The sequence below is a fragment of the Juglans regia genome, chromosome 12 (assembly GCF_001411555.2).
Source record: "Juglans regia cultivar Chandler chromosome 12, Walnut 2.0, whole genome shotgun sequence".
NCBI lineage: Eukaryota > Viridiplantae > Streptophyta > Magnoliopsida > Fagales > Juglandaceae > Juglans > Juglans regia.
The window spans coordinates 2,871,418-2,887,042 of NC_049912.1; the positions used below are offsets into that span (position 1 = coordinate 2,871,418).

Consider the following 15,625-nt stretch of genomic DNA (forward strand, 5'->3'; position numbering starts at 1 on the left):
TAGATGTTAAGACAAATGAGAAAGAAGATGTAGTTCATAGCTCATGTACGTAATTATATTTTTCTTTTAACCTTAAATTTTTGGACAAAAACATTTAAGATTTTTGTACAGAACTCATTGCATAATATGGTTCCAAAAAGACACAAACCGAAGCAAGAAAACCGTTACCTTTGATGGCGTTTTTGTGAACTTCCATCCGACATAATGCAAACTGTTTAATAAAAGAAAAGAGTATAACGATACAGCCGCCATAGCACCCTCTTATTATTCCATATATTTAACAAAATTTCTGTCCTATAGCCTAAGAGACAAAGTATATGACAAAGCATCCTCGATGGCGAGCATGGAAATTTCAGGAAAGACAAGACAACATGTTTTTGCAGTTGTAAATACCCTGGAGACGAGCGTTACCCGCTTAAAACCAATCATCTTCATTGTCATCACCGATGTCTCATCTTTGTAACCATCGTATTCTTAAATTTAAGCATCTGATCCGAAATGGGTGCTTTCAATTCCAATCTCTTTGGATACCCTCTTCCGGCTTTTCCTCGATCTTCTCTTTTATCTCTTACGATTATTTGCTTCACCATCGCACAGACTTCTTGGTGTCCTTGTGAATCAAACGCTTAACACATTGTTTGATTCCAAACTCGAGATAGCCGACTGAGTTTTGGTGTTCTGGGAATGGAGGATTCGCAGTGGTATCGCAGGGCTGCCCAGCCAAGTTCTTCAGCTGCGTCGAAGCAGAGGCGGAGTGGGTACGAACCTTCTGATACGGAGACAGACTGGCTTGAAAGTCCATGGCGTGAAACCAGTCATAATAATGGAGATTTGGACTCTGACCAAGGGCCCAAAATCGTGATGCCAAGAAACACCAGCCCACTGAGATTCAGCAGGAGGCATCATTCATCGAGATTTGAACATGAAGTCTCATCTCCTCCTACAAAGGTTACTACTTCAGTGGCCAGCCCTGCTCGAAGGAGACGCAGCAGCAGCAAGTCACCGTACAAGCCAGTACGGATAGACGATGGTGCTGGTGCTGCTCTTTCACCCCCTATGGGTTTTCAATATAAAAGAAATATTAGTCCCATGTCAAGACCAGAGCGCGACAGCCATGTTTCTCCCTATAAACCAAGGTTAGATGAACGCAAACTGGATAGGAATGATTTTGCAGGGTCGACTAGAAAGCAAAATCACAGAACTCTGAGTAGAGACGGAAATGGAGCTCATCCAGTACAGCTTCTTGAAGTTGATAGAGTGGTAGGTGAGAAAACAAACTACAGGCGTAGATCAGCGACTGCTCCAAGACTGAGGAAAAACGATTATGGTAATATGCTGCAGAGAGAAGAGAGTGCCCCCTCGCCATTGCCAAACATGGTTCGTAAACATAAGGAAGCTGTGAATCATGTAAAAACACCTTCAGTAGGTGAACTCAATGAAATGATTGCCAAGGCAAAGCTTTCTGTTGGTCTTCAAGATAATGCACCTGTACTTGAGAGCATTGAATCCATTTCACCAGGTGATATCTTCTTTTCCAGGGATCACACAGCACTGGCGCTGCAGAAGAATGTTCTGCCCAAAAATAATGGTTCTGAGAGGCATTTCGCCCCGAAGCCTAGAATGATTTCCTCAGGAGATGCTGCTGCTCACCAACGATTTAAAGTAAATGATACTTTTGATCTTAACCCCGGGAATACTCCATCCCGAACTGGTTTTTCGCAAACAACTATTTCCTCTAGCTCTGCTATGAGTGGGAAAAATAGCGGTAAACTTAGCAACAAGAGTAGTAAGATGAGTGATACTAGTGGAAGAACCACTGAGAGCATGAGAAAATTCACAGCCAATAGGAGGAAGAGTCAATCAAGTCCATGGTTGGCTTGCATGAGAAAGGGCCCTTGCAGAACATCAAAATCACCTGAACATCGACCATTTGATGAAACTATGTTTATTGACAAGGCATTTGTGGTTGAAAACCTCAGACAGTTTTGGGCGGATAAACATCAGCCTGGTTCATTGAATGGATTCACTTGCCACAAACAAGAGGCTCAACTTCTTAAGCAAATTGTAAGTAATTGCATAATGGAAAACTCTTTACTACTGTAATATCTGTCTCATCTCAATGGTTATGGGTAGAAAGAAAAAGTATATTTGTAGGCCATTGTAGAGCACACTCCCTCCACACTGTTTACAAGACAAAATTGAATTGTAAGAGAAGTTACAAATTCAATCCTGTCATGTCAACGGTATGGAGTGCGTGTCTTCCACGCTAGTTTGCACATAGGACTCTTCCACAAATTCCATCCGGTTTCACTGGCAAGCTGCTATGATTACAATCTTATTCATCTTTGTCGGTATCTTATGTCATTGTCCATTTACATGCACAACTCATACTATTTTGAATTCCTAGGTGTCCCATGACGTCTGTCCCCACATTTTGCTCAAGGGACCAACTGGTTCAGGGAAGAGAGCACTAACAATGGCTCTTCTACGTGAAATATATGGTGATGATTGTTGGAATGTATGTTCCTAGTCATGAAATTCAAGAAAACTTTTTCTAAGTTTTTTTTGTTCTTATACATTATTTATGGATGCCTAAGCTTGCATTATCTAAATCATATGCAGATATCGCATGATCTCAGATGTTTCCAGATTCAGGTATGCTCTACTCTAATAGATATTGAAATATCTTGTCCTTTTAGTGAGAAATTTAGAAATATCACTAAGGCTATATAATCTGGGAGTAGCACTTGAACTTAATTATGTTTTTAAACTAAAGGGATATTTGGAATCTTCTGTGACCTTATATGGTCGCCCGATAAAATTCAAACCCACTAGCTCTAAAAATACTTGACCGAGATGTGCTGAATCCAACTAGCTATTGTCACAACATATTTGCATGACTCTTGTTTTCAAAAGCCAGAAACTCGTCAGATCTTAGATTTTTCATGAAATTTGGGAGATTTAAAACTACGAAATATACATCGATGGAGTTACATGTAACGAAAATTTTTCATCTTTCAAAGTACTTGAATTCTTCTGTTATGTTTTGAGTCTTCATATAGTACTAAGATAAGAGTAATGATATGGAGTTTGTAAGATTTTTTTGTAAACTTTGTATCAAGTTTTTAGCATTTTTCACAAAGACAACATTTTTTATATTAGTGTTAAAAAGTTATTATGACAAAAAAAAAAAAAAATATGCATTGATCTTGCCCTGGAATAAAGGTTGATTTAAAGTTCAGGCAGCTACAAATAAGTTGATATTGATAATGAGTTAGTAGTTATAAAGGTTTACCTCTCAAACAAGTGTTTGGAGTTCATGTTCTATACTGACAGGAAAGAAGGCCAATGCAAGTAGTCGTTCCATTAACATTCAGCACTCACCATGTGGAGCTCAATGTAAACTTGGAAGCAAATGCTAAATATGCATTAATAGGGTTAGTCAAGGAAATAAGCAGTCAATATGCAGTCCCCCCTGAAGTCAGCAATGTCAATTTCAGGCCAGAATATAAAGGTCAATATTTCTAAGTGTCTGCACAATTTCTCTTGATGGTTTAACTAACTAACACACTCTTAGATTTTTTTTTTTTCACATGGTTTCTTGTTGTTTTCAGTGATAGTCCTATATGAGGTTGACAAAGCAGAGCAGAGCACTCAGCATCTGATGAAGTGGATCATGGACTGTTACACAGAGTCTTGCAAACTCATTCTCTGCTGTGAAGATGATGCAGACATCCTTGAATCTGTGAAAACCCGCTGCAAAGTTATGAAGGTTGATGCCCTTGTTACTCATGAAGTAAGTTTCAGATTGATTTCTTATGTCCACTGTATATTGATAGTTATAGGACAAGGAAAATTACACTTTGCACCCTCAAACTACCAAGGTTTTACACTTCAACACTCCAAAGTCCAAACTACACACTTTGCACAGAAATATCAATTTTGATAATTTTGAGTGCAAAGGGCAAAATCCTTACTAGTTTGAGCGTCAAAGTGTGTTTGTCCCTATAAAATATTAGAATGTTTTATTCTTCCGATCTTCTGACTTCTCTCCTAAACTCCATTCAAACCTCCAACTTCCCAGATCATGGAGGTTCTAATGCAGATAGCAAGAAAGGAGGACTTTGATCTACCTACGACCTTTGCCACTAAGATTGCTACTAAATCAAAGCAGAACCTGAGAAAAGCAATCATGGCTTTGGAAGCATGCAAAGCACACAAGTTAGTTCTTGAAGAGAGAATTAAAAAAAAAAATTAATTTCCAACAATGTAACTATATTTACAATTAGGTTGCAATGCCTGTGCAGTTACCCTTTCGATGATGACCAACCAGTTCCAATTGGATGGGAAGAAGTCCTAGACGAACTTGCTGCAGATATCCTAGCTGATCCATCGCCTACGAGGTGAGTTTTTTTTTTTTTTTTTCTTTATTCTTTAACGAGAGATACAGATCACACAACATGTAGACTTCATATGAACAGCATTTAGGCTGCATTTAGATGTTGAGCTGAGCAGAGCTATTCTTTATGAATAGTAATGAGTTGAGTAATGGAGGGAATTATATGAAGCCCATTTAAACTGAGTTTAAAATGTATTTGGATGTTAAGATAAGTTTAATACTTTTTATGAAAAGTTAAAAAAAGTTATAGGTTCTACTTGTAAAGAGCTTTTGAATTGAGATGAATTTAGTAATTTAAGAGTTGGATATTTAGATATTAGACTCAGCTTAAAATTAAACTGAACTCAATTGAATCTTGCAACCAACGCAGCCTTAATGTCACGAGATTTACAGATTGTATCTATATTTCTTTGAACTACAGCATTTATACCTGATGACTAGTCTTGAAAGTTGAAACAGTAAATGACACAGTTCCTGTTTGAGACTTTGAGACAAGTTTGATGCAGTTTACTCAATATCCTGCAAGCCACGTACCCTCTGTCTCTAGCCCTTGAAATGAGAGAGAATCCTCCGGAGGCTGCTTAAATCTGTCATCTGGGTATAAGCAGGAAGAATTTACTCCAACAATTGAATCATAGGCGTAGATCGAAATGAAGCTTTGTTATAAATCCTACTGCAACTAGCATAGTTTTAATGGCATTCCTCATTTCTGTTTTGGTTTTTTCAGATTATCTTATATACGGGAAAAGTTTCAAAAGCTTCTTTTGGATTTTGTACACCCAAAACTCATCCTCCAGGTGATACATTCAAGATGCCTAGAGTCTAGATAAATATGTATCAATTAAGATACTGACTAAGATTTAACGTTTCCAACATGCAGAAGCTCGTGGAACAGTTCCTTAAGCGAGTAGAGACTAGTTCAAAGAGGCAACTTTATTATTGGCATGCTTATTATGTGAGTGCTATTTCTTTTTCTTACTTTGTCTTGTTTAAAAAGGTGATAATAGCTTAGAATGGCGATGCTACTATTCATCCTTAATGCTACTATCTTTATTACACACGTTCATGTGACACATTTTAAGTGATTTTTTAAGTCAACTATTTAAATGATAATTTACTTGAAATATGACGACACGTTGATTGATATAACTGGGATGACAAGATTAATGATGAAAAATAGCATTTCCCTTTCTTTCTTTCTTTTTTTGAATTGGAAATGGGGTTTCGAATTTCAGACCTCCATTTTGGAGGCTGAGGATTATATCAATCAGACCACATGCTGGCAGCATTTCCCGACTTAGAATGAGACTCTTGTCGGTTTTCACTGGCATCTTAGTTGCTATATAGTCATATGCTTGCTCTGTTACATTTGTGTTGTTGAGAAGGTGATTCTAACTCTCTCAAGTTTGTTGTTGACAGAATAAGAAACTCCCAGCAGGAACAAGTGCTATACTGAAATTAGAAGGTAATATAAAAGGCACTGTTTCATGTCATTATTTATAATGATGCATGCATATCAATCACAGGAACAATACTATTTACTCTTTCATCTTAATCTTTTTCATATTCATTACACTGTCTGATATGACATATTTTAAGTGATTTAATAAACAAACCGTGTGAATGAAAAATCACTCAAAATATACTACATTTATCTGCACTTAAGTACAGGAGGATGAAATAACATTATTTCTCATTTCAATTTGTGCAATTTTTTTTTTTTTCTGCAGAATTTGTGGCCAAGTTCATCAGTATATACAGGAAGAGTTCCAGTAATCGTCAGTACATATAGTTAACACCAGACTGGTTTGTATTGTAGGTATCATAGTCATACAGCTGCAGCTGCTACGTGATACTGCAAAAAGCAAAAAAAAAAATTGAATAATTACACGGCTTGTAGGGCTTTCTATGTGGGGTTTGGTTGGCAATGGTTGAGATATAGCACACAAAACTGCTGCTCTCCAAAACCTCAAATCCCTTATTAAGGTTTGCCGGTGGAGTAATGAATGGCTTTTATATTTATTTGAGTTTCCACCAGCTTTTACTTTTAATAAAAGAATCATCCAAAAATGGACCTCTAAAGCCATCCATGTTCATCCTCAAATTTCTTGTATATATATATAAAAAAAAAAGAAAAAAAAAATCTTCTAATCAGCCACTATCACTACCCCACATTCTATGAAAAATACTCTCACAACTGTACGAGAAATATCCCTATACCGGATTCCCTATAAAAAAGCTGTAGATATGGAGTGTGAAAGTAAATAGTTACTGATGAGTAGAATTGCTCAAAAAATAAATAACGGAGGTCCAAAAAAGCTCCCCCGTCAATATCCATTTATATAAATGTATATAAATTAATAAATAGCTTCGCTCTTCATTATGAAATAAAATTACTTGTATTTTTTTTTTATGGAATGTATATATATAAACCTCACGTATGGGTTACATCTCAACCAAACCGTAAAACCTTATCACCCACCAACTAATTATTTACATCGAAGAATTTAAATTACGAATTTCTATTTAAATTAGTAGAATTTATTATTTTTATTTCCTAAAACTCATTGTCTGTTGACACTTTCACAGCCAATATCTTTCACAAATATAATAAAGCTAAAAGGAATTTAAAAGTTCTATTAATTATGGCTCGTGGTGACCATAATTATTCTAATACACTAGAGCATTTATTCTCCCTCTTCAATTATACCCACTACAACAAGGAATGAACTCCACTGCAAGGAATAAGAACAGAACCACACACACACATAGGTGCATAATCAGCTGTCCCATCAAATTACAACAGCACTTCATTTTATTTTATTTTTTTATGTCGAAAGCCTCTCAAAGGCAGGACACTTCGGATCCACCCTGCAGAATAAATCTCGCTCTTACGAGGTGTTGAACCTTAAACCTTGAAATGAGTGATACTCCAAGATGCCTTCACCACTTAGGCCAACCCCTTGGGGTTACAACAGCACTCAAATATTTCAGTGATCACATTCAACTCTTAACGAAATTGGTTTATAGCAGTTGAAAAACAGAAACTAAATTCCATGGAAACCCATTGTGTTACTTCTTCAGTCAAGATGATCGATCATACACACCATCTAAAATGATACTGCTGCTAAGCCTAAGGCAGGTTTGGTAACCAAAACAAAATACAAAATACAAAATTCTCATCTCATCTCATCATTACACCTTTTTCAAATCTCTATACAAAATATAATAAACAATTCAACTTTTTCAAATCCCAATACACATTTTTCAAATTCCAAAACAATAATAATATTAAAACATAATATTTTAAACTTCAAAACAAAACACAAAATTCTCATCTCACCCCCCAAACCTGCCCTAATTCTCAGTTTTTATTTCCTTCACAAGCGTAAATAAGAGAATTCTAAATCAACCTTGACTTGCAGATTGCAATGCAGGATGAGGCTCAATAGCATATCAAAAAGATTAAAAATATATACTAATTCAACAAGAATGGGTCGTACAACTGACCCAAGATTGGTTTTTGCTTAACTACAGAAGATGCAAAAGCTATAAGAGACCCTTCTGCCTGAAAATGAGTTCTCAAACCCAATTATTCATAGTGATGTACGTGTTTCCTACGAACGTGAAAATATATACAAGCATGTTCAAAGTACGAATTTCCCATTCCACCCTAATAATATTACAGGTCTTCAGCATCTCTTTTCCTCTTTTTTTCTGGACTCAACGCCTTTATAGCTTTTAATCTCTTCTTAAACCCCTACTTGTTCCAGCTGATTTCTTACCAGTATACCTCTGTCACAAAATGAAACATATTGCAAAGAACAAACATATAAGGGACGAATGGCTTAAAAGGACAGGCCACCAGAAAAAGGGGGGGAGGGAGTGATACAGAACAAGTTAACTCACCTGTTTTCCGATATCAAATGGGACGTATTTGTACTTGATCATGTGTAGGATTTGTCGCTTCATTGTGAGCAAAAATAGTACAATCCAGTAGCAAAGCAATATTGGCCAGAACACAGGCACATCCAATACAGGAAAGAAGGTCAGGACAAATGCAACAAGAAATGCCTTTGTAATAGAATACCTGAAATAATTGACCAGGAGGAAGCTAATTGAAAATCCAAACTGCTCTTAAAGAATGATGTGAGTAAAACAATGATGTGTGTGGGACGTAAACAAAGTATGGAAATGTAAATCAGGGAAGTTTTCCGGTCGCCGTATTGAAGAATGAAACTTGAATATGAAAATTAACCATGACTAACATATCAAAAGCCTAAACTAGCTCACCAGATTGACAAATCACCATTAAAGCCACAAAACTAGGAAATTCGCTTACAACACTTGTAGAACTAAAACATTATTGTATATAAGGTATAAAACAAGTATCGAAATATAAAAACATACTTTTCACTTACCAAATTGTTAACATACATGGAGGAATGAAATTTAAATACAAAAAACTAATTGCCAGCATATCAAAAGGCACTAAACTAAGTCACTAGATTGACAACATCAAAGCCATGCAACTCAACTTCTAATCTTAAAATTACGAAAGCAGCACAAGAAAAAAATTGTAGCACAAGGTTCTACCAGGGGAATTCTTTTTTTGATGACATGAAACATCATTAAGGTGGGACCCTTTAGACCCACACTAGGGGGGCAAACCATACCTGCTGAAACTGTGTATCATTTAATCTTGAGGGAACCTTGAGTGTACATCTTATCCCAAGCTATCCTTTAACCACTAGGCTACACCCTGATGAGTATTACTGGAGGAATTAATTTTCTATGATATAGTATTGGAAAGAACGTGTAACGATCCAAGGAAGACCCAAACCGCATCTAGGCCCATACTAAAAAAAGATTAGTTAAGGTTACAACTGGTGCCCCTTTGAATCATTACAAAGGACTTAAACTTCTCCCTCCCAAGCAATGTTCCTATTCGCCACCCTACTATACACAATTACACAATTCAGGGTATTACAATCTTCCCCCCTTTAATTCCTGACTTCCTCTACGGACCATTCCATCATAGGTGACATAGCTCAAGTCCCACACTCCTTGTTGGATTTGGCTAAGATACCATTTGTAACAACCCAATTGAAACAACCCAAGGAAGGCCCAAGACACCTCTGGGCACATAAACCAAAATGAGTAGTCAAGTTCACAATTGAAGCCCCTTGAAATTGTTATAAAGGGCATGAACTTCTCCCTCCCAAGCAACGTGGGATCATATTCCCCACCTTCCTATACACAACCACATAATCCTGAGTATTACAAAACATATTAGAACAGAAAAACACAATTTGAAGACATGAACATAAAAAAAATCAGTCACAACAAGGTAGTACAGGCAAAACAAAACTTTACACACGTTGAGTTAAAAAATATAACCACCAAAAGCATCAGCCTGTTACTTTACAATTGATATGCAGTAAAGGTGACCACTGCAATGTTCAAGGGTAAAATATACGGGCCAACCATGTCCTGGCTAACATGGTTAACTCTTTGCTAAACTGCAGTATTGTTGGCGAAATAGTAATGCTTCTGCAAGGGAACCTCCATTAGCCAACTCGCTAAAATGCAGTTTACAATTTGTGAAAGTAAGCAAAGCACACTCTTGCTCGGAAGTTGGAAATAATAAAGTTTAACAAAAAATAAGTAAAATGCCTTCTAGTTATGTTACAACTAGAATTTGAAGTTCAAAATGAAAAGGCTAACGTATAAGCCTGCATTAAAATACTAACATTCAACCATCTATAAACTTCTCCCACTAAAAGAGAAAATAAAATCATACAAGGTAAGAGAACGGAATGTAGAAAAGTATTGAAACATGATGGTTTACATAATACAGGAGATCATCCCTCCAATATGAACTAATGACGACAACGACTACCAACCCAACAAATAAAACAATGCTCAAGCTCAAGCGGGCCTATAAATTGCTTCTCCTGATGCATTTCTTAAAACAAAAGGTGAATATCCAGCCTTAAACCAATCAAACTAGAAACAGTGCAGTTACTAAACTACCAAAACATGGTACTGCCTCAGGAAAATAGAGTTTGAAAAAAACATTATCAACGGGTGAATTTGCAGAACCTTAGAGGCTAAGAAAACTGATAAAAGTGAGGAATAAATTACCAGAAGTTGAATTCTGGAAGGCGGCGCATGAAAGGTTTAAATTCATCAGAACCTTTTGTTGGCAGAGAAGCCCCATCCAAAGCCTGGAGCTCTGGATCAATCTTTGGTGACAAAAAACCAATCAAGAGATTCAAGACATAGATCCCCACACCATAGGAAATAACATAAAACCCTTTTACAGAGTAAACACGCAAAACGTAAACCATTGCCACTGCAAGTGTTCCTAGCCACCTCTGAAGCGGGTGAGGTGTCGATCGGTCCAGAAAGTACTGAAAAGTCCTCGAAAAATCACTTCTCCACTTGGCAAAAGGCGCAGCAGCGGTCATATCACTTCCCCCTCCCTCCATGAAAAGCTGAGTTGTAATTGTACAGCTTAACTGTAGAAAACCCATAAATAAGTAAATACATCCATATAATACCTTATATCACTCTGAAATTACATGTCATAAGAGAATTAGAATAAAATATAACTAAACCAGTAAGACAATAAATTTTTATTTCAGAGCCTGGGCCTGAGACATACACCCTTTTCGGATCAATCAAGTTTTTCAAATCTCTATTCAGCATTATAGTAATAGGGAGCAGACCACTCAAACTTTTATTCTTCTTTCCTTTCCTCCGTTCACAGCGCTTTACAAAGAGGTAAATTAGGGAAAAAAAAAAGTTCTGAGCCAATTCATGGCCGGCTCGGTTATTCGATTCACAAGTGTAATGAGCCAAAAAATTCCAACCCTAATGCACAAACACGGTTGTAGAAGGAATTCCTTCTCAAGCACCTTATTTCTTTCCTCTCAAGTTTTTCCAGCAACCAGACAGGAGAATTTGAAAGAAATACGATAGAAAATACTAACATTAAAGCATCATCGAGGTTCCTGAGCGAACTAGGTTTTGTAACGAGGTAATCAAGAAAAGAACAGCAAAAAATTATGAATAAGAAGACATAAACCAGAAAATTACCGGGAGATCTGAGGGACTGTAAGCCGAAGGAGGAAGATATTGAAAATTACAATTTAAACCATTCAGTGAGCGATCTCTGAGCTTCTCCTCGTTGAGAATGGAATATGACACAGGAGATTCGAGGCTTTGAACTTTGGAAGAGCATAGCTGTAACTGCACCATCGATATAAATTTATGGAAAAAACTATTTTATCTGCCAAGTTGCACTACCGTTCGGAAAATATTTATTTATTTTTTATTTAATGATTAAAGAAGTAATTTTAAGTATATTGATATATTTTTTTATTTTTTAAAAATATTTAAATATATTAAAAAATATGAATAAAAAAATTTTAAAAAAAAGTTGCAAACACAACTAACGATCAAAGTGAGCGCCCTATAAAGTCGGGCTACTCTGCTGTCCAGAGTAGCCTATTCAAGTTAACCGATTATTACTTTTTGAGTTTTTTTTTCACATTTTTTTAATATATTTAAATATTTAAAAATATATATATATCAATATACTTAAAATTACTTTCTTAATCACTAAGTAAAAAAACAAAAAAACGAATTTTCTTGTCAAGCAATCAAATTGAGCGATACAACTTGAGAGACAAAGTAGTTTTTTCCAAATTTATAATGGTGAGGCACTTTTATAATTTTTAATTTTAAAATGGATTTTCTCTATAAATATTTAATATTTTATCAAAATAAAAACAAATCCCTCTATAAATATTTGATATCTTATCAAAATAAAAATAAAAAATCCATTCAAAATAAAATGGAAAATTTTTTGTTGATAAAAACATTTAACTTCTTATTGTGTTATGTTAAATTGTAAATCTTTATTATTATAAAGTGGATCTAACATATCATAATTAATCTTAGTATTTTTCTTAGATTTTTTTTAGAACCTAGCACTTCTCAAAACAATATTATCAAATATCAGTTGTGGGACTATTTCTAATAAATATTAGCCGTATCAACACGATTAGTCATGAAAATTTTGAATCGATTATTTCAATATTAATAAAAAGTGTTAAAATTCATATATAATGCAAATCAAGTATTTTATATAATGTCCAAAAAAGTATAAAATATAAATTGATTGATCATTTTTAATAAAAATATTATATGAACCTAAATAGTTTCACTAAATACATAATTTATGTGTTTAATCTCAATTATCAACATTTTTTTACCTCATATAGAAAAAGATAGAGACCATAAAATTATAAGCACGTGACAAATGTAGTATGTTATGCACGACCACAAATTTATAGAAAATACTTATTCATCTCATTTTTTTCAAGTAAAAAAATAAAAAACTATATGTTTTATCTTTCAATTTTTTTGTTATTCTTATCGAATACAATGATGAAAAATTAATATATGTTTAGTTCTATCATAGTTTTCTTTGTTAAAAAAAAAAAAAAAACTCAATTGTTAGACAACATAAAAATAAATACAATTTTGAATCGATTCAAATCGGTCTAAATCAGTCGATTGAGGTGGTTCAGTAAACGATTTAAAAAAATACACTAAAATCAATTTGGTTTCTTAGTGATTCAATCTGAATTGGCCTACATCGAACTGTTTTTTCGAATATTGATTAAACACAACTTGTGAATCCAATGAAATAGGAATCTCTATCTCTCAAGTATCTCTATCTCTCAAGTATAACTTCGCACAAAGCTGCAAACCATCCAAAATAACTCTTGCCTCCCTCATGGTAGTAGTACCTTCACTATAAACTATAATATGAGTAAAGCTAGCTACAAAGTTCTTTTAGCATCTCTAATCACTCCATCCACTCCACAAATCCCTCTTTCTCAAAACAACTTCCATGGTCACAATCCTCTGCTTAGTACATTTTCAATTTGAGTCTTTCATCCATTTTACTCTAGACATTTGAATTTTTCCTTGTTTTAGGCCTAGTTTGGGTGTCAAGGTATTCTATCATTATTTTATTTTTTATCTTTTTACTATTATTCACAGAATACTTCAAAATACCTCACTATCCAAATACACACGGTTTTATATTAGCCTAAGGCCAATACTAATAGAAGAGTGTTACAGCTACAAAAAGATTATACAAAAATGAACTTACAAACTGACGTGGTTTCATGCAATCTGTCAAATCTATTTTACAATAAAAATAGATTTACAATCTAACAAATCATAGCAAGTCACGTCAGTTTGTGTGATTATTTTTATGTAATTATTTTGTGATTAAAGTATTTCTCATATTAATAATCTCCACGTATAAACAAGACCCACTTCTTCCAACATTGAGGTAACATTAATCTAAACGCCAAAAAATCAACAAATTACCTCCAAACAGGAGATCAAGCTAATTCACGGGAACAAAGTATATGATCTAAGGATGTCACATCTTGGACCATGCAGCAAACACATTCTGAGACTAGCTGGGTTTTAGCCTATTCATGTATTCTTCTATTAAAAGGCTTAAAAAAAAAACCCTTACCATATAAAGACAGAAGTTCTGGTAGGCACAAAGTCTACCCCCACACCCATCTACTCCAATTCAATCGTTATGGTAGAGTGGTATGTATTAAAATATAAAATTAATAATAAAATATATATATATCTTTTTATTAGAGTAGAAGTCTTGAATTTAAATTCTAACTTTATATTTTATTTTATTTAATTAAATATTTCACGTATTGAATTATTCATTAAGAGAGAGTCTGATTCATACGTGAGAGAATGTATTAATATATAAAATAAATAATAAAATCTTTCTACTCCTATCAATTTAAAATTTTAAAATAAATATTAATTTCACGTGATAAAGTGTCACTGTTAACTTTGAGATCAACATTTCAATGATCTCTTCCCCCTACTAGTTCAGGGCCTTGTTTGTTTTGGAAAAACATCTAATCTAATCTAATCTAATCTAATCTAATCTAATCATTACAACTTTCTTAACTTTTAATATAAAATAAAATAAATAATTCAATTTTTTCAAATCTTAAAATAAAAATAATATTAAAAAATATACTTTAACAATATTTTATTTAATTTTTTAATTTTAATCTCATCTCATCTCATCTCATTTCTATAATCAAATTATACTGGAATTAAACAATGACACTTGAGAATGGTACCAGAAAGAGTAAATTCTCACATTTATAATGGAATCGTGTAAAAGTTGTAAAAGTTATATATATATATATATATATATATATATATATAAGTTCAAAAGGAAAAGGTTGCATAGAGACATCCAGAATATTACGACTGGTGTTGTAATGACTCAAATGATGGCTGTTTTGGCATTATCCTACACGGATGCTTGGCAAGAAAAGGGTTCTAAATCGACGACTAGTATTTAGAAATTCTGGACGCTTGGCTTGTCCTTACCGGACCACGTACCGCTTTTATGACACGCTTCCTCTTAATAGCACTCTCATTAGAATAGTTAAATTAAAGTATGAGAAAATATACTTACAACCGTGAATTGCGTAACCGTCGCGTAATCACTTTGAAAAAAATGAATAAAACATGAGACCCACATGAAAAAAATTAATTTTTTAATAGTGGACTCCACTCTTTTTCAAAGCGATTACGCGGCGATTACGCACTTTACGATTGTATGTAGAATTACTCTTAAAGTATATTTTTTATAAATGTAAAATGAATTTAACTTTTAGCTATTTCATTTATATAAATCTCCATATTGGAATAGCCATTTTTTCATTATATGACAATAAAATAATATAAGATAAATTTAATTTTAATTATTCACATCAAATTCCCAAATTGAATTATCTATTTATTCATTATATAGTAATGAGTAATTAATAATTTTGAAAATTTTTTAATTTTTTTAATTATGAATTTATTTTATTTTATCATATTTTACTATTTATAATATTATATATTAATTTGTAATTGTATTCTAATTATATTTTTTCAATTGTCATTTAAAATGAAGAGAGAAATAATTAATATTAAAAGGAGAGAGAAATAAATAATATAAAAATGATTTGATGAATGAATAGTGTGTTCTAAATTTAGAAATTAGTTTAGATATTACTGTAGCTATATTCCAAATATTTGGAATATAGCTAATTCAATGTGAGCAATTTATCCACATAATATCTAAATTCTCATTGG

The 15,625-nt window shown here is 33.8% G+C and overlaps 2 protein-coding genes across 2 annotated transcripts; one reads left to right on the top strand and one right to left on the bottom strand.

The window, feature by feature from the left end:
* Positions 1 to 1,043: 1,043 nt before the first annotated feature.
* Positions 1,044 to 6,387, top strand: LOC108997538 (replication factor C subunit 5-like). Its single transcript, XM_018973852.2, has 11 exons — positions 1,044 to 2,064; positions 2,408 to 2,518; positions 2,623 to 2,655; positions 3,337 to 3,514; positions 3,615 to 3,796; positions 4,085 to 4,221; positions 4,308 to 4,403; positions 5,127 to 5,196; positions 5,280 to 5,354; positions 5,819 to 5,864; positions 6,130 to 6,387. Exons 1-11 carry the CDS (start codon positions 1,057 to 1,059, stop codon positions 6,189 to 6,191), a joined length of 1,998 nt encoding a protein of 665 aa, XP_018829397.2. The 5' UTR covers positions 1,044 to 1,056; the 3' UTR covers positions 6,192 to 6,387.
* Positions 6,388 to 7,818: 1,431 nt separating this feature from the next.
* Positions 7,819 to 11,671, bottom strand: LOC108997549 (protein RER1B-like). Its single transcript, XM_018973870.2, has 4 exons — positions 11,504 to 11,671; positions 10,547 to 10,923; positions 8,309 to 8,489; positions 7,819 to 8,194 (listed from the first exon to the last, which is right to left on the bottom strand). The coding sequence occupies exons 1-4, from the start codon at positions 11,663 to 11,665 to the stop codon at positions 8,141 to 8,143; spliced, it is 774 nt and encodes a 257-aa protein (XP_018829415.1). The 5' UTR covers positions 11,666 to 11,671; the 3' UTR covers positions 7,819 to 8,140.
* Positions 11,672 to 15,625: the final 3,954 nt, after the last annotated feature.

Excerpts from the sequence above, each read along its gene's own strand:
- LOC108997538 (XM_018973852.2), top strand. The coding sequence starts at position 1,057 with ATGGGTTTTCAATATAAAAGAAATATTAGTCCCATGTCAAGACCAGAG. Across the intron at positions 2,065-2,407 it reads CTCAACTTCTTAAGCAAATT|GTGTCCCATGACGTCTGTCC; the intron begins GTAAGTAATTGC and ends TTGAATTCCTAG. Across the intron at positions 3,515-3,614 it reads TTTCAGGCCAGAATATAAAG|TGATAGTCCTATATGAGGTT; the intron begins GTCAATATTTCT and ends TGTTGTTTTCAG.
- LOC108997549 (XM_018973870.2), bottom strand. The coding sequence starts at position 11,665 with ATGGTGCAGTTACAGCTATGCTCTTCCAAAGTTCAAAGCCTCGAATCT. Across the intron at positions 10,924-11,503 it reads ACAGTCCCTCAGATCTCCCG|TTAAGCTGTACAATTACAAC; the intron begins GTAATTTTCTGG and ends GGTTTTCTACAG. Across the intron at positions 8,490-10,546 it reads CTTCCAGAATTCAACTTCTG|GTATTCTATTACAAAGGCAT; the intron begins GTAATTTATTCC and ends CAATTATTTCAG.